A 27,615-nucleotide genomic window follows, 5' to 3' on the forward strand; every position below is an offset into this window, starting at 1 on the left:
TTTTGATTTCACCCTTAGATGAGCTCTTTCACAAAGGGTTTGTGGCATAAATCTGGTTTTCCAATACTCTACCTGTATTGCTTAAGTTAATACCAAGCAGAACATCGAAACCATCCATAGGAGTAGCTGTGCTTACCTATTACTTTAAGGACTCAGTGGTACCCTGATCACGACCAACTATAACTGGGGTGATCTAATGGAGAAAGAAAGGAGAATCTAGTCGGCAATCTAATGTTTCCTTAGTTGGATCACAACAATATCTCCATGAAGCTCACAGTAGGTAGCTCTCCAGTATAGAAAACAACAGAATAAACTTGAGAAGGTACCTGAAGGCTCTTTGGTGGATGAGGATGTATCTTCCACATCTGGACCAAGCAGAATGCAATGGATCTCTGGTGGATGAGCTCCCTGTACTCCCAGGCAGTGGATATAAGGCACCTTCACTCACAGCAAGAAGGGAGATCATTCCTGCCTTTGATGCAGCCTCCACCTGACCTTTCCAGAGCAGGCCCTCCTTGCTCACTGCCCTGGACTCTGTTGAGGGATCAGATAGCTCAGGGGTATCTCCTGTTTCTGTTCTAGGATTCCAGTCAGATCGAGCTGCTGAAGGAACTCTTGGATCTCCTTCAGGACATGGTGGTGATGCTTCTGTCCCTCCTGGAAGGTTGGGCTGTTTGCTATAACTAGGCATTCACACAACTGTAATTGGTCTGAGCACTAACCTTACTAATCACAGAGAGTATCCTTCTGGCAGGACACTGATGTCTTAAGACATTGGTTGGAATTACAAATTTTCAGAAAGAAAAAAAAATGAGCGAGGGGCACATAGTCTGATGGACAAAGCCTGAAACCAACTCATTTGATGCCAATAGGAAAGCCAGAATGAACTGGGGAAAACCTCCAAGCTTTGACCCTCCCTGTCCTCTCCCTCTCCCCATTGCTTTTCGACACATCTGGCTGCCAGTGTGTATGCCAGCCATCTACTTGGGCACCTTCCCAGGTCAAAGGGGATCAAAGGGAATATCATGTGTCCCCACATATTCCCAGAGATCTGATAGTGGAACCTTTCATAGGCCCCAGGGCAGGAACAAGGCCTTGATGTGGCCATTTCCTTCTCTCACCCTGGTTTCTTCTCCCTTGGCTCCTGGTGGGGTAGTTGTTATGGCTTGCTGCTCTCCTATTTTTAAATCATTATGGTCAGAAATGAAGTGACTAATTGTGGCACATAAGTCTTCTAAAAATAGCTATTTGTCCAGTTCCATGATAGCTTGGGTTCATTTGTGTATTTGTATGTCTTTTTGAACCTGCCTCACAGGAAATGTGGTAAATGGGACTATTGGAAAGCAGATGGTTGACACACTGGTAGAGTCATCTACTAATGTAGAGATGATCTTGAAATTCTTTGACATGTTCTTGAAACTTAAAGACTTAACCAGCTCAGACACCTTCAAGGAATACGACCCAGACAGTAAAGGAATCATCTCCAGGAAAGAGTTCCAGAAAGCCATGGAAGGTCTAAAGCAATATACACAGTCAGAGATCGACTTTCTCCTTTCCTGTACTGAAGCTGATGAGAACGACATGTTTAATTATGTGGATTTTGTAGAGAGGTTCCATGAGCCAGCCAAAGACATTGGGTTCAACGTGGCAGTGTTGTTGACAAATCTCTCTGAGCACATGCCCAATGATTCTCGCCTGAAGTGTCTGTTGGACCCAGCAGAAAGTGTGCTAAATTACTTCGAACCGTACCTGGGTCGAATTGAGATTATGGGTGGGGCCAAGAAAATTGAGCGTGTTTATTTTGAGATCAGTGAATCCAGTCGAACTCAGTGGGAAAAGCCTCAAGTGAAGGAATCAAAGCGACAGTTCATCTTTGATGTTGTCAATGAAGGCGGGGAGCAAGAGAAGATGGAGCTGTTTGTGAACTTCTGTGAGGACACAATCTTTGAGATGCAATTAGCATCTCAGATCTCAGAATCTGACTCAACCGACAGGCCAGAAGAGGAAGAAGAAGAGAGTGAAGATTCTGCTTATGCGGTAGAAATTGAAGGGGAGGAAGAGGAAGACAAATCTTTTGAGCCTTCCTCTGCATTTGCCATGGCCTGTGCCTCAGCAAAGAGAAATGTCACCAACTTCCTGAAGAGGGCAACCCTAAAGAACCTCAGGAAACAGTACAGGAATGTGAAAAAGATGAGTGCGAAGGAGCTGGTGAAAGTCTTCTTCTCCTTCTTCTGGATGCTGTTCGTGGGCCTCTTCCAGTTCCTCTTCACTATCTTGGGAGGAATCTTTCAGATCCTCTGGAACACGGTGTTTGGTGGGGGCCTTGTCGAAGGAGCAAAGAACATCAGAGTGACCAAGATCCTAGGTGACATGCCTGACCCCACCCAATTTGGGATCCATGATGATGCAATGGAAGCTGACAGGGCAGAAGTAACTGAGGCAGGTGTCACCACTGAGCTGGTCCACTTCGTAAAGGGTGAGACAGGAGATACAGACATTATGTCAGACCTCTTTGGAATCCATGCGAAGAAAGATGGTGGCTTGAAGCAAGGGCCTGAAGTGGGATTAGGTGACCTCTCTGAAATTACCGGAAAGGATGAACCCCCAACATTAGAGAGTACTGTACGGAAGAAAAGGAAAGCACAGGTAAGCACAATTGCTGTCTGTTGTCCTTATCCCCAAGTGACTGTAACTATATCTTGCAGTCAATACCAGCATGGTTTGCCCAGGTAGCGACACTGCATTAACACTAGTTCTGATAGGATTGTCACGCTGACATTCCAGATTGGCCATGTGTGGGGCAATTGAGCCATCGATGGGGGTTTCAGGGCTTAGTCACCAAGAGGACTGTAGAGTTTGAACTTAACACCTGACACCTTCACCTGCTTCAGACTTTCATGGTGTTCATGATGTGCAGGCTGCTTCTGTGAAAGCGTAGAGAACCAAGTGTAACGCATGAGGGAATGTCTCACGAGGCAGTATTTCTACATGTCCTGTAAGCTCTGATGTATTCCATTCCACCTGAAGCTCTACAGTTGATATATTCTATTTCTTTATTAACCTTATAATTCCAATATCAGAGTTTCATTAGCGGGAAAAGTTACTAAACACTAATACTTAGCAACCTCATGTGATATTGATGATGATAATTGCTACTATTTATTGACAGCCTATGATGTCAGCAAGTCTGAGCATGCCAGGAACATTTTTATAATTTAGGATTTGAGTCAGTCAAGTAGGTCAAATGGATAAGACAAAAGTAACTTAGAGGCTGTTGGCCATGAGATGTTCTGCATGTCCCCTTTTCTTGCAATATCTAATTCATGGTGCCATTTTAGCATCAGAGGAACAAGTGAGGTTTCAGACAAAGACCAACCATTCATTAATTCCAGTGTCCCCTACTGAAGCATTATCATGCATATGCTGCTGGTCTGGGGTCTGAGAATTAAGTGAATGTGGAGAAAGCCTTTGTCCTTGTAATGTTATAGAAAAGACAGACACTGAACTGGCCTTTAATCCCAGCACTTAGAAGGCAGAGGCAGGTGGATCTCTGTGAGGTTAAGGCCAGCCACGTCTACAAAGAGAGTCCAGGACACTCAGGGCTCTTAGTAACAAAGAAACCCTGTCTCAAAAAAAACAAAAGCAAAAAAGGAGAAAAGAAAAGACAGACACTGGACAAGTTGGTGCAAGTAAGAAATGTGCTAGGAAGGTAGAAATGGAAATGGAAAGGCAGAGGAGAGGTGTGGCGAGCCAGGGAGAGAGGCACCAGCATACGAGTTCTTACTGTCTCATTTATTTTGCATTGCTCCTGGATAGTCTCATGATATGGGGCCATTTGAAAAAGGATAGAAACTAATTCAGGTATACACGCATTAGACTGTGTTCTGGTTAACAAGAAAAGCAACCATTTTGCTTTAATGGAGCTTAGTCTCTAGTGGGAAACAATAACAAGAAAATAAGATAATTACCATTTGTGACATTTGTTCAGGTTAATAAACAAACTAATGGGTTAGAGGGGACATGGTGCAATCATCTAGGTCCTCTGAAGGGATATATAATTCCTGATATCATCTGCTATAAACAGGGCAGCAAGAAAGGCTCTTGAAAAGGTATGATGATACAAGCCAAATCGTAAAGAGTGACAGGCATATGGGAAGCCAGGGTCTCATGATCCAGGCAGAGGGTGAGGCTTCCCAAAAGTCCCTGGTGCACAGAAAGAATCAGACTCCTTTCTATGAGAGGAAAGGTTGGAACATTTGAACATAAAAATGATAAGTCAAATAGTGCTACATGACACCGAAGATGGAAAGAAAGCCAGGACCCTACAGGATAGGCGGGTCTCAGTGGGGAGCTTGGTTTTATTCTACATGCAGTGGCTATCAGCCAGAGGGACCAGGAAAGTGACAAGAGGATTGGAGGCAGGCAGGTTGGAAACAATTGCAGATGAGAAATGCTGTGATCTGTGTCCTAGCTCCCTCTTGCCTCCATAGGGCTCCTTGAAGATTTGAATATAAGTGTCCTGCTTGAGTTGAGTAAATAGTAGGAGGGAAATTGAATTTTCAAGCCTGGGGTCTGTCTTGGCATCTCTCTGGAGCAGCAGGTTTGATGGCTAGCAAGACACTTTACATCCTGCCATCCTGAGAGCAGCTGGAAGGGGCACGGAGAGGGTGGCAGAGGTGAAGGTTGGATGAAGCTTAACACAAAATCACTCGGATTTGTAAGCAAAAAGAGAATGGCTCGTCCTGAGCTTATTTCTCTGAGGAACCCTTGACTGGTTGCTGTTTTTTGTTTTTTGTTTTTTTTTTTAATCTAGGTAGCAGAGATGAAAGCAATGCATGAAGCAGAAGGAAAAGCTGAATCTGAGAAGGCTGAGTAAGTTCCGGGTTGTGTGGGCTACCCTGCTTGCTGTGGTAGATAATGCCTGACAGCAGCTGCCGTTCTTTAACTATGGGAATAGAAAGCCTGATTTCTATCAGTGCAGGCAACGGGTACTCTTCAAGCCCTGGGCATACCAGCACCACCACCACCACCACTACTACTACTATTACTTCTTCTTCTTCTTCTTCTTCTTCTTCTTCTTCTTCTTCTTTTCTTCTTTTTCGTTTTCGTTTTTCTTCTTCTTCCTCTTCTTCTTCTTCTTTTTCGTTTTCATTTTTCTTCTTCTTCTTTTCTTCCTTTTCGTTTTTGTTTTTCTTCTTCTTCTTCTTCTTCTTCTTCTTCTTCTTCTTTTTCTTCTTCTTCTTCTTCTTCTTTTCTTCGTTTTCGTTCTTCTTCTTCTTCTTCTTCTCCTTCTTCTTCTCCCTCCACTCTGTAGTATACTTATTAACTTTATGATTCCAATAGTACATCAGGGTTTCATTGACTGGACAAATTATCAACTAACCCCATCTAACAACTCCACATTGAGTACCTATTGTATGACAGGCCTATGCTTAGGTCTTTCAGACACCACATGTAATTCCTGCCCATGTTTCTATGAGCAGGTACCGTTGCTAATCCTAAGAAAGATTTTAGTAAGGAAAGGACTTTTTTTTTTAAGGTACTAAAAAGAGTTGTGAAGTCTAATTCCAAAACAGTACAAACTCACGTTGAATCATCGAAATGGTCACTACTCATTACATCTAGATTTCATGCCCCGGGAATGATAAGGACTAGGCTGGGCCTGCCTCTCTCTTAGGTGTTGAGTATGCATCTCACTCTTGCAGCATGGAATACAGAGAAAAGGAGGACAAAATCAAGGAGGAGGGACAAGCGGAGTACCTGTGGGCGGAAGTGACAGTAAAGAAGACACGACGGCGCGGTCAGAAGGCCGAGAAGCCAGAAGCTTTCATGGCCAATTTCTTCAAAGGGCTGGAAATCTATCAGACCAAGTTACTGGTGAGCTCTCCGGCCCTTGTCCCTTCCTAGTAGAGGCGCTGGCCTGTGGACCTCAGTGAGCTGGCCGCTGATTTGTGTCACTCTTCCTTACACATCTTCCTCCACTTCTCTTTCCCATGCTTTTCCTCATTCTGTGTACCTTCCTGTTTTTCTTGTGTTGAAGGAAATGGGGGAGGGCTTAACCTGGACACCACTCCCAAGCAGATGTATGTGCATTGTGTGGGGAATCAGGGAAATCCAAAATTTCAATAAGTCAATCAACAGGGATAAAGAAAAAAAGTTTTCTGTATTAGATTTTGTTGCTCAACTAGTCCCCCCAAGCATTGTTACTGTAAGTACAAGCAAGCCCCAGTATAGTATGTAATTTTTTTTCTGATAAGTTGTAACCTGAGGTTCACTTGCTGCTCAACCAGGATTATATTTTAGCTGGCGCCATCAATGAGACCCCTATGCAGTGTTGAATACTCCCCAGCAGCTGCAGGTTCACCCCACCACCTCACCCCCCGCACCCCAAGTGCTGAGTTTTCTAGGGAAGGTGGCAGTGAGGAAAATGGTGCACTCTGAAAAGGGGGTGAAGGAGGTTTCTAGGGCTACACTCTGGCTGCATTGTATATAGGAAAGGGAACTGCTTGACCCTCTGCTGGTGGCTTGTTGAGAGATTTGGTTTACTGGGACATGATCCAAGGTAAGATTCCTTCAGGCGTTCTCTTAAGCCACGTTTAAATAATCAGCACTTCTGGTGACTCTCCAAGGCCAGCGCTGCCCTAGAGGAATGGAAACGGAAGCATAGACATCTCTATACACCTGTACCCAGGGCACATCTTTCAGTGTCAGAAAGGGCGGTTCTCCTTCCTACCCATGGCTCTTCTATGTCTGCCTGTCCTTTTCTTTTCAGCACTACCTGGCCAGGAATTTCTACAACCTGAGGTTCCTTGCTCTGTTTGTAGCCTTCGCTATCAACTTCATCCTGCTTTTCTATAAGGTGATACTCCATTGACTGGTTATTTGTTATATATATACACCAGACTAAGCATGCCATATGTGGGGGGAAACTATAACCAAAGTTTTAATCTTAATCGGAGCAAAAATTTAATGTCAAAACATTTCAAAACAATGATCTTTAAAAATATGTACAATGTTCAGTGATGGGAGAAATGTAGAGAATGCTGACAAGAGAAGCAAATCAAGGGATGTTTTAACAGTTTATATTCCTGTTAGTTTTAATCTCCAAATATTGAATATACCCTGTATGCTAGATGCCATGATAGGAACTATGGGGCATTTTGAAATAAATAATGAATACAGTTCTTTCCTTGAGGAATAAGCTAAGAATAGGACCCATCACTATTAACACACATGAGAAACCATCATGAAAGAAGAATTAGTAAGAGTTCCTGAGGTTCCCCTCACCATAATTGAAGATTTTGAATACCAGTGAATGAGTCTTGAATGATGCCAGCATGTAAATAATTGGCTTTTGTTTCTTTGGGGTTTTTTATTGTTGTTCTTTTGTTTTGTTTTGTTTTTTGAGACAAGGTTTCTCTGTGTAGCTATGACTGTCCTGGACTCACTTTGTAGATAAGGCTGGCCTTGAACTCACATCAATCCGCCTGTTTCTGCCTCCCAAGAGCTGGGATCAAAGGTGTATGCCAACATTGCCTGGCAGTAAATGGCTGTTAATTTATTAAAGACCTGTCCTAGGTTCTTGACATAGTCTGCTTTTTTTCTGCTGGTTCTTGATTAAAACTAACAGTCGAATTTGTTACACAATATTTTCTCTACATCCACCTTCAGTTTGACAAAATACTGACTTCTGTTGCCCATAGAAGAGAAGTAGTAGTCTCTAGTAAGATGTGTAGCCTAGTTTAAAAGGTTAAGAGGAATCCAGGCATCTGAGCGAAGACAGCCATCAGGCACTTGAAGCTACAGGATAAAAGCTAGAGAGATGTAGAACCAAGAGCCATTTGTAGGAACAGAAGGAGAAGCCATGAGTAAGAGGAGGAATGGAAAATATGGGATGTGTATGAATGGTGCTTGTGTGCCACATAGACCTGTTGCTGCCTTGTCTCTCACCGTAGGATTACAGCACAAATAGGAAAAGGTCCATATTTTAATGTGCTTTTGCTTTCTTTCAAGAGATAGATTTTGTCTCTGGCCAGTTCTCTTTTGCAACTATTAGAAACACTGGGGGTTCTTTTTTTAAATTCATTTTTATTTTATGTGCATTGGCATTTTGCCTGCTTGTATGTCTGTGTGAGGCTGTTGTATCCTGAAGCTACAGACACTTGTGAGCTGCCATGTGGATGCTGGGAATTGAACCCAGGTCCTCTGCAAGGGAGATCAGTGCTCTTAACCACTGAGCCATCTCTCCAACCCACACTAGGGATTCCTATCAGTTAGCTACTTTAAGGCCATTTACTCAGCAGGTAAAGTCAGGTTGGTAGTATTTGCATGTATTAATAATATAACCTCTATAGAAAAAGCTGTGGCTCAGGCTCCTTCTGATGGTTATGGATGTGTGTCACGGGACAGGTCACTGAAGAACCTTTGGAGGAAGAAACAGAGGATGTGGCAAATTTGTGGAACTCCTTTAATGATGATGATGAGGAAGAAGCGATGGTGTTCTTTGTTCTTCAGGAGAGCACTGGGTATATGGCACCAACACTGCGTGCCTTGGCCATTGTCCACACTGTCATTTCTCTGGTCTGTGTGGTGGGCTACTACTGCCTGAAGGTGAGCATTCTAGCCATCTGTCACTCTAATTCTTTTATGGCTCTCTGAGTAAGAAGTATCATCTTGAGTTCCACCAGCTCTTTGTCCTCTAAGATGCTAGGAGAGTAAGGCTGGTGGGGCATTAAGAGTGCTATCACCCAGGATCTGCTTACAATGCCAGGATCTCAGTTATCAACTTGAGGCTTTTAAGTGAGAATCTGTGAAGTGAGCTATAGACAAAGCTAATTCTTACTGTAGGAGAAGCACTTTCAGGCACCCTCTTAGTATCTGAGTCAGCGGGCTAAGGCACAAGTGAAATTAGCCAGGAGAGTTTCTTGCGATCTCTGATTAGCTGTTGTTGGGTCTTTATAAAAGTACCTTTCCATTAGATTGTAACCGTTTGAGACCCGAGACGGATCTCAATGATGTGTTCCCATTTTAGTTATCTATTAACAAGCCACTCCAAACTTGGTTAAATAAGCAACATTTTTTTCTCTCTCTCTGATTCTGTGGGCTGAGAGGACAGTCAGTCATTCCTGTCCTCCATGTGAGAGGATTGTGTCTTCAACCTTTTGGGAGCTCAAGTGGATGAGAACAAGAAAGATGTACTGTCTGGGCCTGGCATCTTAGCAGAGGAACAGCTAGGAAGCGGGTCTCAGCTGGAGTAGAGCTTCTTTCTCCATGTAGTCACAGAGTGTCTCCCTCTCCACATGGCCTCTCCATGTAATCTCCACAGAAGGTGGATGTGGACTTATTGTATGATTTAGGATTTCCCTCAGGATCACAGAAGTGGAAGCTGCTAGCCCCTTTTAAGGAATAGACCTAGCGCTAACACATTGTCGGTGCCAATTCCACCACACTCTGTTGGCTAAAGTCACATGTCAGCCCAGATTCACAGTTGCATTTGGAGGTTGCTCAGGCCAAGAGTCAGGAAGCTTCATTCATTTGGGCCATCTTTAGACATGACTGAAGGTACATCAATCTTCAATCATTCAATTTTGTGTTCTGTGTTTATTTCTGTTTCTAGACCTTGATTATATAAGTTCTTTTCTTGTTGCTGTAAAAATACATGTTGTCTTATTTTGAATCAGTTTGAGAGTACAGCCCACCATGGTGGGGGAGGTATGGCAGCAAGAAGCAGTCTAGCTGTGGTAGCAGGAAGGTGAGGCAGCTGGTCATATTACATTTGCAGAAGACAGAAAATGCTGTCGATCCACTCACTTTCTCCTTTTTAGTCAGGTCAGGACCCCATGGGATGGTACCACCTACATTTCAGGGTGTATCTTTCCTTATTAGCTAAGCCTCTCTGGAAACACCCTCAGAGATAGGCCCAGAGGTGTCTCCTAGGTGATGCTGAGTCTTGTCAAGTTGACAATCAAAGTTTACTATCACTTTGATTCTTTATAAATACTTTATTTCCATTACATTTTCCCCTTTAATTTATTATTTAGGGGAACTATACACTAAGTTATCTTCTTGGAAAGAATCCAAGAAGTTCATTTCTATCTTTCTGTCCCTTTCCTCTCCTGGTGAAATGGCACCATGTAAGAACTCCATTTCCCTTTCTAGAGAGAACATGTGTGGTCCTGCTGTACTGAGCCTGCCTCTGTACCTATTAAAACATGGACTCAGGAGCCAGGCTGCCTGGGTAGAACTCATGACCATGTGCCATGTAACCTCCTTAGTGCTGTTTCTGTGCCTGGAAAATGAGTATTGTAATAATAACTGACTCTCCAGGAAAATAAATGAGTTCAAATGTACAAAAATACTCAGAAAAAGGGCAACAGTAAACCCAGAAGGATGTTTGCTGTTTCTGGATCTGAAATTCAAGAACTTGTAGGATGAGATGCAGATGCACAGTAGCCTGTAGAGATATCGTAGATTAAAATGTGAAAAGCATACAGACTCCATGAAGGACAGAGAAGAACATTTGAATCCCAGACATCAGGAGTGGACTACGTGTTGTTGGTGATCGCACTGTTTTCTAGAGTCTTCCAAACAGACAGCAGAGTGGCTTCAGTTCCTGAGCCAGCAGCAGCTACTGATTCCTCATGGTGTGTTATACATGGAGGCAGCCCCGTCGCCACCTTCTTATCATTGGTCTTCAGTGTTGGCTGCTCTTTTCAAGGGGAAAGAGGTCAAGAAGTAACTTTTTACAAGTTATTCTTGCCCTTCTGTCTCAGAAATAGCAAAGTGTAGCTGGTGTGAACATGATGACCTTTGAGGAAAAATATGAAAATGTAATTTGGAGACTAAAGTCCCAAGGATGTCACCAGTTAGTTAGAGGTATCCCAAATAAATGAGATGCCCAGGCACGTGTAAATTATAATGTTTGTTTGTTTAGCTAGCTAGCTAGAAGGGGTCTAGCTATTCCGACTTCTCATCTCCTGGGATTCCAGCAGCATTCTCTGACCTCGCTAAGTCTAGTGCACTAGTTACGGCACTTGGATCACTCTTTATCCCTGTTTGGGTTGACCTCTGGCTGTATTAACTTGACTGGTTAATTTCCCATTACCGTGACAAAATACATGGTAAATGCAGTTTAGGAAAGGACACATTTATTCTGTTCCTGGTTTGAGGATTTAGTCCATCGTGATGGGGAAGGTGTGGCAGTGGGAGCAGCTCCAGAGGTGGCAGGAGTGTGAGGCTGCCCAGATTGAGGACCAGGAGGCAGAGAGGGACGCCGCCATTCTACCGGCATCCTCTGCTTACCTCTTTTAATTCAGCCCCATTTCCTGCCGATGGGATGGTTCCACTGCATTCAGGGCAGGCCTTCTCTGTGGCAATGTCCTCACAGACAGTGTTTTCCTATGTGAACATGAAGCTGGTAGTGAAGACTGACCACAATAGCCATGCTTCCATGAGTGGGTGTTAGGGTAGAACACCTCTAATTGCAGTATCTGGGATGATGGAGTAGCAGGACTGCCATGAGTTTTGAGGCCATCCTGGACTTCATTATGAGTTCCAGACCAGATTGGACTAGTGAGAGCCTATTTAAAAAAAAGTTACAATTATGTACCACACCAACCCCATCCCCTGTTAACTCATGGTTTTAGCTACTTACAGTAAACTTTAAAAAAAAAAGTAAAAATTTGATAAACAGCACATCAATGTTAAGTTATATGTCATTTTAAATAGTGGGATGAAATCATATACCATCCTATTCTAGTTTGTTTGGAACACGAATCGCCCTTTGTGCCATGTATTCACACTGTACATCTACCTACTACCGATGTAGAAGGAAAGCACTTAGCCCTCTCAGTCATCACACTGACTCAAGATTTCACATTGCTCATATTCAAATAATTCTTACTTTACTCAATAGTGGCATCCAAAGTGCAAGAGTACTCACACTGGAAATTCTGCAGTGCCAAAGAGAAGCCATAAAGTGTCCAAGTGAAGGTGTGACAATTCTTAGTAAGGAAAGAAAAAAAAATCCAATGAAGTTTCTGAGATCTACTGTAAGAGCATCTTCTATTCTTGAAGTTGGGGAGATGAAAAAAGAAGCATGAGCTGGTTTTACATACCCCAGCCTGGAAAATTTAAAGGCACAATATGAAATAGGCAGTTAAGATGGAAAAGGCCACTTAATCCATGTATATCTAAGAGAAAGGATAGTGCATACATGTTTGGTTCTATCCACGTTTCCAGGTATTCCCTGGGTGTCTTGGAATGTGTCCCCCACAAATAAGCAGATCTGTTGTGTAAGAAATGACTGGGAGAAGTAGCAGAAGGAAGCAAGTTTGCTGCCTCCCTGTAGCTCTTTATGGAAAGAAGAAAACATCAGTATGTAACAAGTATGCACAGAATCCTCTGAACTATATCACTGTAACTATAGAAACACATTTCATGCACATTTAGGCCACGACATGAATATGACCATCGCCACTGATGACTGTTGGGAAACTTCTACAATTTCTAGAATAGCTCATTGTCCTTTCTATTTCTTGGTTCAGTTCTAAGCTGGGAATCCTAGTAGACAAAACCCATTCAGGCCTGCAACTGATATAAACATGGTACTCTCAGGACTCTTGTGTGACTTATTGCGTCAACTGTTTAACCATAAGGAGTGTCTCGGATCAGCTCAACTTTTGGAGGGGTAGGTGTATGTATTGGCCAAGGAATGAGATTTAGCATTGGCCAGATAACTAGTTACCTTAAAATCCCAGAATTGGGCTAAGAGTACTTGCTGCTCTTCCAGAGGACCTGGGATTGAGTCCCAGCATTCACATGGCAGCTCACAACCACCTGTAACCTTAGTTCCACGGGATCTGATGTTCTCTTCTGGCCTGGGCACTGGGCATATATTTAATATATATTAAAATATATATCATATCCCAGTAAAAAATGTTACTGCCATTACACCAGAAGGTTGGCTGTGACAGGCCCTAGGAGAAGGTGCATTAGACACAAACGTGAGGTAATGAGTGCCTTCTCATCTGTAGGTACCGTTGGTGGTATTCAAAAGGGAGAAAGAAATTGCCAGGAAGCTGGAGTTTGATGGTTTATATATCACCGAACAGCCATCTGAAGATGACATCAAGGGGCAGTGGGACCGCTTGGTGATCAACACACCGTAAGTGCTCCTCTTTCCAACACTATAAAAGCAAACATGTCTGTGTTATCACCATGGGCAAATGGCATGCTCTAATACCAATATACACACAACTATGAAAGTTGTGAGATAAATTATTTAGTGAGAACAATAGGAGTGAGCATATAAGCAAAGACAACTGTGTTAGAACTTTCAGTTGTTCAATTAAGATATGCATATTAGGTAGGCCCCTGATTCCAGAGGAAGAAATTACTTCCTGGTCAAAATGGTTAAGGAAATTGCAAGGCAGGTCTATACAGAACAGCCAAACTCATCAGCCTCTAGGAAGGGGGGGCTCGGAGGGAAATAATATGAGCAATAAAAACCCCACTTTTGTCCCTGCCTGTAGAGTCCTGCCCATCCCCTCATACAAGGACAAACAACAAAGGTGGTTCTCAGACATCTTGAATAATAGTAAATAATTAACTACTTCAAGAAGTATTCTGTGTGATCTTGCAGGACATGTGAGTCTGGGACAATGGTAATACATTGTGAAAGTGCTAGTGAAAGGGACAGTTCTGTTTCTGGAACTTACCTGAGACAGTGTGAACAATGCACTGTAGTGTTCCGAGAAGGAGGTCAGCCAGTGCTGTTTATTTGTGAGCAGGGAAATACACAAACAAGTAGAGCAACTCTTATAAAAGCTGGTTTTTCTCTCACAGCAAAGGCATTATGGGATGGAGGAATCTGTTGTTAACTTTACTCAACCACATATCATGCATAGATGCTTTTTTCTTCTTAAAATTTAGTTATAAATTAAAATTTAAATGACACGTGATATAGTATTTACTTATTTTATGGGAAGAGGGCTGTAATTCAGCACTTTATGCAATGTATATTATCAAATCAGGGTAACTGGCATTTCAGTGTACTCAAATATTACTTCCAGTACTAGAAACCATTACATTTTCTCTAGTTATTCTGAGTTGATAATTAGTTGTTGTAGACTATTGTATGTCCTATTGTGCTACATAGAATTACTGAGTCTCGGTGCCTATCATCCACTTTGAGTATTCCTGTTTTTATATTGTAAAATATACACTCACACACTGACCTATAAAATATGCATGCATATTTTAATAGAGTAACAAACAACAGAGTAAACTAGAACATTGTTGCAAGTTTGAAAGCCCTGTTATCCTCCCAGTCATGTTTGCCCAACCCCAACTATTATAGTCCCTAATATCCATCAATGGTTAATGATATTAATCCTGAGTTAGTTATTAGTGCCATCACTTATGGACACATTGTCCTGCTTTAACTTACATTTTAGCCTGTTCCTTGTTCCAAACACATTACTACACTTTAAATATTCCAAGCCCTATGCACACGGAATTGTCATACTATGTACGTTATATTGATAGAGAATCTTTTATTCATAATTATATGTTGTTTCTGACCCTTGGTGGTCACCTATGTTGATTTTTTTTGGGGGGGGACTAAGTCATCCTCCAAACTTATATTTTCCATGTAAATGGATATACAAGAAAGTATCAATCCATTTTCTTGACTGTAGATATTTTAGATGATTCTGGTTCCCACTATTACAAACAGTACTGCCATAAAATCCCTTTATCTGTGCATAAGTGAAAGAACTCTTCTTCTTGAAGGGAATTTGCTCAAGAGTAGGATATGGAAAATAATTGTTCCAGTAAACTTTATAAACAGTACAATACAGAGAGTTTCTACTTTTCTTTCTTTCTTTCTTTCTTTCTTTCTTTCTTTCTTTCTTTCTTTCTTTATTCTTGTTTCTACTTTTCTACCTGTTTGCCAGCACCTGTTAGTGTCAGATAGTTTTGATGATCTGGCAGGGGTGCAACGGTACTTCATTGTATATTCCCCAATAATTAAAGAGGCTAAGGATATCAGCATATTTTTTATGCATTTTTTGCCTGCAGGTCTGTTAATTGTATGCTCTACCATCAAGGAATTTCTTGGCCTTAGCCCTAATGAGGGGCTTGAAAATACTGAGCCCAAGATAAGGTCATGACCATGAAACAGTCTTACACAGAGCCCTATAGCATTTAATGTAGATTATTCTACACAGGGCAAGAATAGGACCATGAAACCAAAGTATATGCTGAAGAATATTTGTACATAAGATGATGAGCCACATGTATAATCCCAGCATTTAGAAGCAGAAAGAAGTATCTCTTTAAGTTTGAAGCTAGCCTTGTCTATGTAGTGAGTTCTATGTCAGTCACAACTACATAATGAAACGCTACCTTAAAAAGAGACAAGAACAAGGCAGGAGGAGAGGTAGGGGAAATTGGCTTGATTTTTACTCTTGTAGATTCTAAATGTGATACATTAAAAAAAAATCAAGTAGCAATGCACACAGAGTAAAAATAATTTTTATTGTATAAATATGCCTATTAGCATTTTATTCCCTAATACCAGCATTTGTTTTTAATTGGCAATTAGCAGATTAAGATGAATAAACAATTTTAACAGCAAGCAAAACAAATCTGTGAGAAATTTTTTTTGCCCTCAAGACTGCCACCCTTTTGAATAGAAGCAGGTCTTCACTTTCTTATCATGAACTGGTGGTGTACGTAGAATTGGAGACTGCTGTGTGACCGAAACCCACAAAGAAGGGCTCAGATAAAGGATAACAATAAGACTTCACATACCAAGGGCTGGTTCTGCTCCAGTGGCAGCCCCGTGGGAGTCCCTCCCAGGAAGGGGCAGCTCATTCTGCCTAGAAGCAACACATTTTTGCTAATATTCCCAAGGATGACAAGTTTTTGTTTGGTTAGTTTTTTTTTTCCTCTTTATTTTAATGAGAAGAAAAACAAACAAACAAACAAACTTGGAATAGAACTAGAAAAAATTCCAGGCAGAGAAACATGATGCCCTGGGGAGGCTAGAATTGTCATGGAACGAGAAGCCGCCTCTAGAAGAAAGGGAGGTAAGTCCTGGAAGGAAGTAGGTACCCTGGGGGTCTATGACGAAAAGTGAGTAGAGAATCATGGGGTCAATAAAACTCCTGTATAAATGAGCCAAAGTGCCTCCTGGCTGGGAAACTGTGATGTAAGAGTTTGTCTATGTATCCCAGGACAATCACCCTGCTCCATCTCTGCAGTCACTGTCAGTCATGGAATGACAGACACTCATTTCCTTCTGGCTTCTGTTTTTGCTGTATATTGGGATCCAGGGAAGGGTCAAGAAACAGCTGTATTTGTGTCCCTCAAGGAACAGCAGAGGTGACTCAGGAGGCCCTCTGAGCCTGTGGTAGAGACTTGTCCAAGAGTGTGATACCAGGATAGGGGAGCAGGGGTGTGTGTGTGTGTGTGTGTGTGTGTGTGTGTGTGTGTAGAGCAGGATGAGTTTTTAAAAAAAAAGCCAGGAACACGTTCTTGTTAGTCTCATCACGTGTCCTTGTTCTTAACCACCCTTTTGAGAGAGCCTGCAGAGTGGCCTTCCAAGTGTCTCAGAGTTGACACGAAGCAGAGGAACTGTACAGCAGGTGCCCTAGGATCACTCTGAACTTCAGGCAAGGTTTGAATTCTTCAGTGAGCTCAACAGAAATCCCAGAGATCCCAGATATGGACATTCAGACTGAGAAGTTTCTTGATGGGTTTGTCTTGAAGTTAACAATTAGGAACCTGTTCTTTTCATCTTCGTTTTCAGATCTTTTCCTAACAACTACTGGGACAAATTTGTGAAGAGAAAGGTAAGCCTTGTCTGGGGGGGGGGGGTGGGCGAGCTGCCTGCACTCTTCATGTGCTAATATGAGTAAACGTGAAGTCAGGCTATGATGGTGTCTGAAGCAGACTCAGTTGCAGACGGGTTTGCATATGTGGCCTCCTGCTTTGCTTTCATACTCGTCTGCCTTTGGCACCTGCACACCCCACTCGCCCCACCCCCACCCCCCCCATTACCTACCCCCCTCCCCTGCTGCTTTCTCCACATTGGCTTTTCTTTCTCTCCAAAGAGATACTAGCTTAAAAAGAAGTTTTTACCTAATTGCCATCATCTCTTTAGTTCTCTCTAGGGGTTACTTTTTCCTTTTCCTGCCAGTTTTGAATGGTATCTTGTTTAACCCTTTGAGAAAGCTCAGAGCGCAACAAAGCCCCGAAGCCCTCAAGCTAGGGAAGAGCTGGTCAATGGGTAGCTACAGCTCACCCTCTCGCTTCTCTGCTTCAGGTGATCAACAAGTATGGAGACCTCTATGGAGCAGAGCGCATCGCTGAACTCCTGGGGCTGGACAAAAATGCCCTTGACTTTAGCCCAGTAGAAGAGACCAAAGCAGAGGCGGCATCTCTGGTGTCATGGTACAGAGCTGAGGAGTTCAAATCCAAGTGGCAAAGACAAATTCTTTGTTTCCCATTCCTCTCCAGTGAGCTAGAGGGGGGAATACAAGCATGTCTTTTTTTTTTTTTTAATAACTGCTTTAAAGAATTCATGGCCAATCAATTCTTATGCTCTAAAGAGCTCAAAGACTAAAGTTTCTGGGTTCATGATTCAAACCACTCTTTGCCTCTGGAAAAACCTATATAACTTGATAAAAAGTCCAAACTGTTTTTATGTTATTAACCCTAGGATATCTCCCCTTTATTAAACACTTAATTAACATTGACATTTATTAAGTTATGAAATTATTGTCCCCTTTTAGGCTAAGTTCCGTCGACATGAAGTACCATATTTGGAAGCTGGGGGTGGTTTTCACTGACAACGTAAGTAATAGTACCAGAAAAAACAAGATCTTATGCCCCAGTCAGGGATCTCATTGGATGCTGCAGGGAATAAGCAAGCCCTGAACCTCCATGAGCAGCCTCCATGGGTAATCATGGATCACAGCCTAAGATGGTGCCTTGTGTACTGGTGTAACATGATCTGGCCTCCACTGAAGACCTGGGGACACTAAAGCATCCCAGTACCTGTGCCTCTTTTCTTCATATTGTGCCCCCAAATGAGGGAAAGATGGTAGTTTAATGAGCCATCATATCATCAGTGCCTGAAAAGTTGTCAATTTTTTCCCATTTCCACAGTCCTTTCTCTACCTTGCCTGGTACACAACCATGTCTGTCCTGGGCCACTACAACAACTTCTTCTTTGCTGCTCATCTGTTGGATATTGCAATGGGCTTTAAGACCTTGAGGACGATCCTGTCATCTGTAACTCACAATGGCAAACAGGTATTAGGTTTTTACTGTCTTGGAACAGAACGTATAGGGGAAAAAAAAAAAAAAGAAAGAAAGAAAATAGTATGTTGGCATATGTAAAGAAGAAATTTGTCATAGGGTGTAAAGCTTCTTTATTGGCCAAATACTTGAACTAGTAACACTCTTTTTTTTTTCCCCAAAACCATAGTCAACTGAAGATGGACTGTTAAAAACTAACTAGGGGAGTAAGGATGTGCTGAGCAGAGTAATGGACAATATCAGAATCACTTTGGGTACCTTTTATGGACTTACCCCTTCCTCCATGACTCTAATTCACTCCCTAGGAGATTGAAAATATAAGGCAATAAAAAGAAAAAATACATGTATACCCTAGGCACTTCTGACATATGTCCCTAATAATAAGTTAATAGGTATACTTTTTATATACATTTACACGTAATATGCATACATACATAATGTGCACATCTACGTGGCTAAACAAGGAATTGACTTGGGCCATAAGTAGAAGATGGATACAACAATGACTATAGACATATTTAAACCTCTAATGGATTCTCCTTATTTGCAAATTCAGTGTGCTCAGCATTTTCTTTCTCACTAGGGACATGAGACATACTCCATCATGCTTCTAAGCTGCTGTACGAGCCAGGACAAGAAGGAAGTTACAATGTGCCCAGCTTATGCCACATCTCAGATGCTGTGTCACAACTACCTTGTAAACTAGATGTTAATCTCAGAGAGCTCAAGCTGAGAGGCTGCTTTGTCCCCAAGACCACACAGCTTGTATGTGGCAGAGCTTAGACCCAACAATTCCTTTGCTTCCCTTTGGTATGAAGCCTCAGTTCTCCTCTCCTAAAGCACTTCCTGTAAGCTCTCTTCCCCAAGATCTGAGTAACTTCATCCCTTAGGAGGCCTGTAATACACCTATTTTGGAGCTTACCTTAGCAAGCATGTGCGCCCGCTCCCTTTTGTACAGCTCCTAGAAAGCCAAAGATCTTCCCTCCAGTCCCTGCTGGCATGGGCCACACTGGCAAGTCCTTTGAGCTCCTCACTCACGCTACTGACTTCTGGCCTCTTTACATAGCATGGAAGTAAACCAGTCCTGGTACATCATGTTGATCCTAGGCAGATTTCTTGGCCAACTACTGTAATCTTTACAGTAACTTCTAAACATTGGTAACTTCTAAACATTGCTGATTGTGCAGCTTATGGCTGTGATGCAATGCCGTTGAGTGATAGCCACTAATCTGAGGAAGCTTTAAAGTAGAGGCCTTGGGAATTGGGTAGCTCTGGGAGCCCAATGGAGCTTGGCTCACACCTTCACCTGGATTCACAAGTACATTTGCACTTCTTCCATGTTCGAAACTGTACTCCACGCATTAGTATGGTGGAGCTGCCTTAACAAAATACCATTCATGAAAATCTAGGGCTTCAGGCTCTTGAGCTGCCTGGAAGGGTAATAAGAAAGTGCTAATGAGTTGATGTCTGAGGTTTCTTTTATTTATTTATTTATTTATTTATTTATTTATTCTTGTTACATCTCAATGGTTATTCCATCCCTTGTATCCTCCCATTCTTCCCTCCCTCCCATTTTCCCCTTACTCCCCTCCCATATGACTGTGCCTGAGGGGGACTTCCTCCCCCTTTATATGCTCATTGGGTATCAAGTCTCTTCCTGGTAGCCTGCTGTCCTTCCTCTGAGTGCCACCAGGTCTCCCCCTCCAGGGGACATGGTCAAATATGAGGCACCAGAGTACGTGTGAAAATCATACCCCACTCTCCACTCAACTGTGGAGAATGTCCTGTCCATTGGCTAGATCTGGGTAGGGGTTTAAAGTTTACGGCCTGTATTGTCCTTGGCTGGTGCTATAGTTTGAGCGGGACCCCTGGGCCCAAATCTGCCTATCATAATGTTCTTGTAGGTGAGGTTTCTCTTCTTGCTTCATGCACAGCTATGCTCTGGTTGCCATTACACACCACTGTCCTTCAGTGTGCATGTGTTTCCTGTCATCTGGCTCCTAATCTCTTCCAATAACGTGAATCAGACTGGACCCTTAGAGCCTCGTTATAACATAACCTCTCTAAACCCAGTCTCCAAATAGGCACATCCTGTGGTACAAGTGGCCAGGCTTCCACACACAAATTACAGGGAGGATACCAGTCAGCCCTGAACACTCCACCCAGGAACTCTTTTCTTGTGATAAGCCCAGTCACCTGGGGATCAAAGCACATCACCGTCTCCCTTCTTACGACTGGAGGTCCCATGAGCCTGCCAAGGTTGAAATTCCACCCCTGTCCATCTGTCCTCTCGCCCTCAGCTGGTTCTGACGGTTGGCCTCCTGGCTGTGGTTGTTTACCTCTATACTGTGGTGGCTTTCAACTTCTTCCGCAAGTTCTACAACAAAAGTGAAGACGACGACGAGCCGGACATGAAGTGTGATGACATGATGACGGTGAGGACCCACCAGCCACGGCCACACGGGGGTGGTTGGCAGAACAAACCGCTGTGCTGCTTGAGCACTATAGAGACTAGGTGTCATCTGTCCAAAAGACTGAAGTGGCCAGGGAAGATGGAGGTGAAGGGAGTGGGTGTCATCACACTGTGGGAGCCCATGGGCACCAACACTTCTTTCATATGGGGATGAAGACTAGACAGGCCACGGCAGTAAATCTTGGGAAATTTGCAGCAAAGTTCCAAGGATCAGATATTTATTTCAGATGCCCACTGAGCTCCTTTCAAAACAGACACCAAAAGCTGAAGAACACGGCACAGCAGAATAGGGAGTGTCTTTTGGATGTGTGCGGGATCCCTGGTAGGCCCTAGTGGGATGAAAGGCACAGCTCGGGGTAGCACACACTGTAGACGTATCAGCAGCACTTTCTAGGAGGCTATCATGGCCTAATTTCCGGGAAGGACATGCTAGGTATCGGTCTGTGAGCATTTCTCTATAAACAGATAATGTTTATTGGCTAAAACTCCCATTATGCTGTCTTGGGACAAAAACCTTCACAAGATAGCAGTTCCCATCATTAGGTCACCATGTAAGTGGTCCCTGGCTTCAGGCTGTTCCTTGCCCTGGATTTGCCCTTTCTCTCATCCTTAAGCCTTGCCAGAGGGCTTAGGCTCAGAATGCCTGGCTAGATGAAGCAGTGCTCAGGACAGTGCAGACACACGTGCAAAGAAAGTTGGTTGCAGGTTGATTGTGGTGAATGGTCCTTACCAAGATTCTTTGGACCAGAAGTCCTTCTAATTGGGGGGTATCTACTTTGTTTTAAGAGTAGGAACAAAACCTAAACATGACATTCATCTGCTCCCTATATATTTTCCACAGTATATTTGGCACGCTTATATTTTGACCATGACCCATTATACAAGGTCATGTGTTGAATTTTTGACCTAAGGTGTCCTGACAGCATTAAATCAGTTTTATGTTTTAAAACATTCCAATTTCAGTTTGGGGATGCTCGATTCACATTTAAGATTCTATGGAAATCCTTGGCAAATACACAGGCCATAAAGGAGTAGAAAGAGCCTTAAAACCCAGAGTGGCACTCTTGAAATTTACCAAGGCAATGCTGATAACTGGCATATGCCATACTCAGCCTTTTATTATATGCATCAAAACTCAAAGCGGGTTTTCAAACATGTAAGAATCTTTCCATCATGGTAGACAGCATTGCGGAGGACAGGAGAGGCCAGCATCACTGAAGGCCCCTGGCCTTAGGACTGTCATGGTTAGATGTGTAAACGCACCTTTCATCTGAACTGCTACTACCATCTTCCCTAGTGCTACCTCTTCCACATGTATGTGGGAGTGAGGGCAGGTGGCGGCATTGGTGATGAAATTGAAGACCCCGCTGGTGACCCTTATGAAATGTATCGTATCGTCTTTGATATTACCTTCTTCTTCTTTGTCATTGTCATCCTGCTGGCCATCATTCAAGGTATGGTTGTCAGTCACAGGATCTGGATTGAGTAAGTCTAGTTTGTTTTGCTTTTCTACATCCAGCAAGTGATTATTTTATAAAGAAGTTTTTTCTAAGCCATCTAACTTGTCAATTTAACTCATTGGTCTGTGAGGCCTTGTATATATGGAGCCAAAGAGCCACCCGGACGATTCCAAGCAGCTTGAGAACATGCAGAGTGCTCCTCACTCTAAATTACATCTTCAGCCCCTCCTAGATGTCTCCTGTGGCTTGCCTTCCTCTCATCTTTGTTCTCCCAGGCAGGGAGGTGGGGAAGCAGGAGAGAAAGGAGCTGTAAAACCACAATGTGTCTGTCTATCAGAGCAGAGAGAAAGGTACTGATATTTCAGTCAGCAGCTTACTAGGAGCTGAACGAAGGGAAGATGATAAATTTAGTCCAACTCATGCTGAGATGCTGATGTTTAAGTGTTGGAGAGCTCAGAGGTAAAGACAATAAGGGAAGACCCTGGCAGGCACCAATGGGTATCTGAGGGATCAGGCAAAGAAAGAGTTAAGGGCAAGCAGTTGTAGGCACTGAAGCCAAGGAGGAGGAGGGAGACCTGGCCAAACAGGACCAAGCACTTGAAAACTAGCTCAGCTTGATAATACACTTTTTTGACAAGTCAGAATGTCCTCTGCCTTGTCTCCCTAAGACCATGGTGCAGATGAATTTGTATTTAACATTCTAGGTCTTATTATTGATGCTTTTGGAGAGCTGAGAGACCAGCAGGAACAAGTACGTGAAGACATGGAGGTACTGATCTTTCTACTTATTTCAACTCGCAACAGGCTCCTCAAAGCATAAACAGGGCTATTAATTAGGGTGCTCCCTAAGCAAAGCTACTAAAAAGGTTTGCTTCCCATGCCTCTCTTCTCACTCCCTCTGCACGGATCTACCAGCCCTGGGCACTAATGCTCGGTGCACTACACCCTCCCGTGCCTGCTGCCTCCTGTCTTATAACTGGAGGGAGGGAACAGTTTCTTCAGCAAAGAAAGTGGGGCCATAAGTAAATGCCTACTAGCCCCAAGCATTAAACAGAAAAGTAGTTTTCCATGACCCCAATTCAATTGGCTGTCAGCATTTTTCCTCATTCCTCTACTGCTATGAGCACTAACACCTTTTCTATCTTCTTTTTTCTTTCTTTCTTTCTTTCTTTCTTTCTTTCTTTTTAAAATAGACTAAATGCTTCATCTGTGGCATTGGCAATGACTACTTTGACACAACCCCTCATGGTTTTGAAACACATACGCTGCAAGAGCACAATTTAGCCAATTACCTGTAAGTATTTTCGGTTAAAGATGTCTTTAAGGCAAAACAAAAACAATGCTGGCACAAAGTTTACTCTGTTCAACTTATTTCTTCCTTTCTGTTTGGAAGAGGTAGATATGACTGTAAAGAATCTGCAGCTGCCTGTGAGCCAGTGTTGTTCTATGCTCTGCGTTGGGAACAACTGTGAACCGTTCTATGCCTGGGCCCCATCCCTCTCATATCACACATCTGCCGCAATTTATAATGTAAATCCTCAACAATGTCTACTTTTACCACCAGCTACGGTCCAGGCTTACCACCTCCACCTTTCCCGTTTCCATCCTCTGTGAACGCCTTACTAAAGGTGTTCTCCTCACATCACAAGATTGTGTTGTATCAAGGAGAGGCAGTCAGATCCATGCTGAACTCTGGCCAGTTTTCAGACACTCTGTCTGCTCCAAAGCTTCCATTAAATTCTATAAAAGTGAGATATTCTGGGGGCAATGTTTCAATGTTAGCAATGTCTGGCCCCCACCAAGCAAATAATAAATGGATACTTTGCTTTCCTAGGGCAAAGCATTCATTCAAAGTTATCTGAGCTTATTCAGTGCTGCTTATGGAACATATCAATTATATGCCCTGGCTATTCAAACTCTAGAAAGGATCATTTTCAAGGGGAAGAATATTCTGCTCTCTGACCTTGCTCTCTGCTCTCTCTTTAGGAGAGAACAGGCTGAGCCTGGGGAGAGCTGGTGTTGAGTTTCTTTTTCAATAACTAGAAGCTTTTCCCTAGTGCTGTGAGTATTTATCACTGTCATTTCTCACCAAGAGGGCACTCAGTCAAGATACAGAAGCTGAGCCCGCAGCACCAGGGAACGACAGACTAGATGTTAGTCATCTGGGTTGGTTAGTCAACCCTGACATGATTCCCTAGAACATTCTATGTGGCAATCTGCCAGTTAAATGTGCCAGGAGAAGAATGTTCCCCTGACCCATGTCTTCAATATGATGCAAATATATTCTCAATCTTGGAAGAGGGAAGCTGTTTCTGTGTGTCAGGACCTAAGATGAAATATGGTACTACCCTGTGAGAATTCGGGGTTTGGGGCTCAGGCTCTGACACCATGCGTGATATTTTCAACTGCCTCTTCCTTTTACCAGCATCACATTTTCCTTTCCTAAAGGGGCACAGGACTGATTCTTCTATAGAAACCACCTCTGAAGTTGAGAATAAGATGAACTGAGAGTGCAGACCCCTGGGACACTCATGTGTCACAGACAGACTCAAATCTTTGAAACAAATCATTTAGCGCAACTGAAACCACACTGATTTTCCCCAGTTTTCCACAATGAAAAACAAAGTGACGCTTCTGGAAGGAGTGTGACCTCAAAGTAAACACTGTCCACGGTTTTTATGACTGATCCTTGATGTGTGATTTCAACTCTAATTTTTATTACACAATCAACTGGCTCGCTGATAATTTTATGGTAAAAGGTTGGGCTTTTTTTTTCCCCCAATGGTAAGCAAGATAGCTTGCAGTGGGACTTAACTCCAACTTTTGAGGGTTAAGAAGGCCCCTTCCCTCATTGGCATCCATCATTCTTAGCTTCCCTGGTTCTCTTCAAGGCATCTTAGTTTTCAAACCCTATATCCAATTCATCTTAGTAAACAATGCTAGATGATTTGAGTAAGAAGAACCTTGGGCTGGAGAGATAGCTCAGCTATTAAGAGCGCTTGCTGCTCTTGCAGAGGACCCAGGTCCGGTTCCCGGCACCCACACAGGCGGCTTACAAGTGTCCGTAACTTTAGTTCCAGGAGATCTGACGTTCTCTTCTGGACTCTGTTGTCATTTGCAGGCACACAAACATAAATAATTTTTTATTTGGTTTTAGTTTTGTTCTCTCTCTCCCTCTCGCCTCTCTCTCCCTCTCAACACACACACACACACACACACACACACACACACACACACACACACACACACACACACGACTTTCCTGGAACTTGTTCTGTAGACCAGACTAGCCTCAAATTCTGAGGTTCCCATGCCTCTGCCTCCTGAATGCTAGGATTAAAGATGAGCCTCACCATGCTGCACTGGTTCTTTTTAAATTAAAAAAAAAAAAAAAACCTCTACCTTTCCCCCCATTTGTTGTTTCCAGATTCTTTCTGATGTATTTGATTAACAAGGATGAAACAGAACACACAGGCCAGGTGAGAAACAAACTGCTTTGTGTTCGGTCTTCCTTGTATTAAGTCTTGAAACTGAGTAGAACACTAAGGGTTATCAGAAGCTATTAGTCTCTTAGGTGCGTTTCCCCCATCACCTTTTTTGTTACTTGAGAAGAAGTGAGAACTCTATGGTGACTTGAGTATCTTCTCCAAGTTCGCCTGGTAATCCTTCCCAACAAACACTGACATTTTCAAGCCATTGTGTTTACTGCTTCCCTATAGAATAGCTGGAGGTGGGAGGACAGGAGAGAGAAAAAGACAACGAGAGATGGAGTGGGTGGCTGTAACAAGAGCAGGAGACTCAGAGTGAGACAGTGAGAGAGACAGCCTAAGAAAGACCGGCCTTGTGTGGGGGTGACAACAGAAATGTGGAGGAGTGGTAAGAGGCTGAGTGAGTAGCTGTGTCAAGTCATTCTGTGACGATGAAAAAGGTGGAGAACACGGGAAGAAAAAGCCTATTTACTTAAAATTCAAATGTCAATGGATAGGAAAACTTTATAGCTCAAACGCTTGGGTTCTAGGAAATGTCTCCTCAACCAGCATTCTTCTTCTTCAGTCCCCAAATTACAGCTGGCATGGGACTGGATATGGCTAGAAGGGGCAGAGGACAGGTTCCCACCTTCCCGTGTATCATGATGGGAAGATGTAGCTGCTCACAAAACCAAGCAGGCTGGGAACAGAGTGAGAACACGCCCATGTGGCCTGGATCAGTTAGCATGGGTCTTCCTAAAGGAGACCACACAAAAACACCCCCCACTCTGGGTTTTTAGCTTATTGTGGTTTCAGCGCAAAGTGCTCTTTGTTTACACTGTTTCAGGAATCCTATGTATGGAAGATGTACCAGGAGAGGTGCTGGGACTTCTTCCCAGCTGGAGACTGCTTTCGCAAGCAATACGAGGATCAGCTCGGGTAAACCTGAGTTTAAGATGAGCCATGATTCTGGAACGTCACCTTCTAATGCACCAGAATCCTTCCTTACACAGCCAACCAACCAAAAACTATACTTGGGAATTGATTTGGCTTTTGTGCCTAATGGACACAAAAGAAAAGATGGCAAAGGCCAAGGACTCCACCTACTGCTCGCAGAGCTCTCGGCTCTAAAAGCAACTAGCTAATTTGGGATGGTTCAGAGAAATGTGAAGTCTTGAGCACCTGGACGTCATGCAAGAGGACCCTGCCAGGGACTGTTGGGCAGAGCTACACAAAATCATGTTCAACTCATGTTAACTGCGATCTAATTTTTCCATGGTACTTGCTAGTGACTGTATCCAGACTCAGCTTGAAAAGCTTTAAGCAGCTAAAGAAATAGAAAAAAAAAAAAAAACCACTTTGTCGAAACTGAAATATCGATTAAGTGCCTTAAAAATCTCTTTAGATATAGCTATGCAAGTTTTTTATGTTTGTGTTCCAGAAGGACAAGTCCATTAAACAGCTGTGCTGATCTTCTGTCTTATCCATGAAACTGCACTTGGAGGTTATTCACATGATTTCTTCGGTAACAGCTTGTTGACTGCTGTTATTTGAAGAAAGGCACTGTACTGAAATTTCAGAAAAATCTCAATCTTATACCAAACCTGAGTGATGCTTTATGGTCTCATATAAGTAGTGGAGCTGCCATGTTTTAGGCCAATCTCCTCCAAACAAATGAAGTGCCCACTGCAATAAAGTAACACATGCCATTCACGGTGTGGCCTCTTGTTGCGTACCACTGCCAGTTACTCTACAGCGACCTGACTGCTGGAGGCGGGGACATGAGACAAGCAGCCCATGGGCTTCATGAAGAAAGGAAAAGTCCACAGACTAGAGGGCGTTTGCTTTGACCAACTGCATGCCTTGTTGCTTGTGTATATTACAG

The 27,615-nt window shown here is 43.1% G+C and overlaps 1 protein-coding gene across 1 annotated transcript in view; it reads left to right on the plus strand.

Moving 5' to 3' along the window:
• Positions 1-27,439, plus strand: part of RYR3 (ryanodine receptor 3) — a 529,413-nt gene extending 501,974 nt beyond the window's left edge. Inside the window, exons 88-104 of the mRNA XM_084776329.1 lie at positions 583-664; positions 1,316-2,646; positions 4,814-4,872; positions 5,706-5,877; positions 6,773-6,859; positions 8,410-8,610; positions 13,035-13,165; positions 16,817-16,859; positions 17,333-17,460; positions 17,802-17,862; positions 18,178-18,324; positions 20,631-20,765; positions 22,101-22,257; positions 22,968-23,032; positions 23,457-23,557; positions 25,691-25,742; positions 26,578-27,439. Coding sequence (XP_084632455.1) covers positions 583-664; positions 1,316-2,646; positions 4,814-4,872; positions 5,706-5,877; positions 6,773-6,859; positions 8,410-8,610; positions 13,035-13,165; positions 16,817-16,859; positions 17,333-17,460; positions 17,802-17,862; positions 18,178-18,324; positions 20,631-20,765; positions 22,101-22,257; positions 22,968-23,032; positions 23,457-23,557; positions 25,691-25,742; positions 26,578-26,673 — 3,048 coding nt within the window. The 3' untranslated portion in view covers positions 26,674-27,439. The remainder of the gene's footprint in view (positions 1-582; positions 665-1,315; positions 2,647-4,813; positions 4,873-5,705; positions 5,878-6,772; positions 6,860-8,409; positions 8,611-13,034; positions 13,166-16,816; positions 16,860-17,332; positions 17,461-17,801; positions 17,863-18,177; positions 18,325-20,630; positions 20,766-22,100; positions 22,258-22,967; positions 23,033-23,456; positions 23,558-25,690; positions 25,743-26,577) is intronic.
• The last annotated feature ends 176 nt before the right edge of the window (positions 27,440-27,615 follow it).

The sequence above is a fragment of the Acomys minous genome, assembly GCF_964271855.1.
Source record: "Acomys minous genome assembly, chromosome: 3".
Lineage (NCBI taxonomy): Eukaryota > Metazoa > Chordata > Mammalia > Rodentia > Muridae > Acomys > Acomys minous.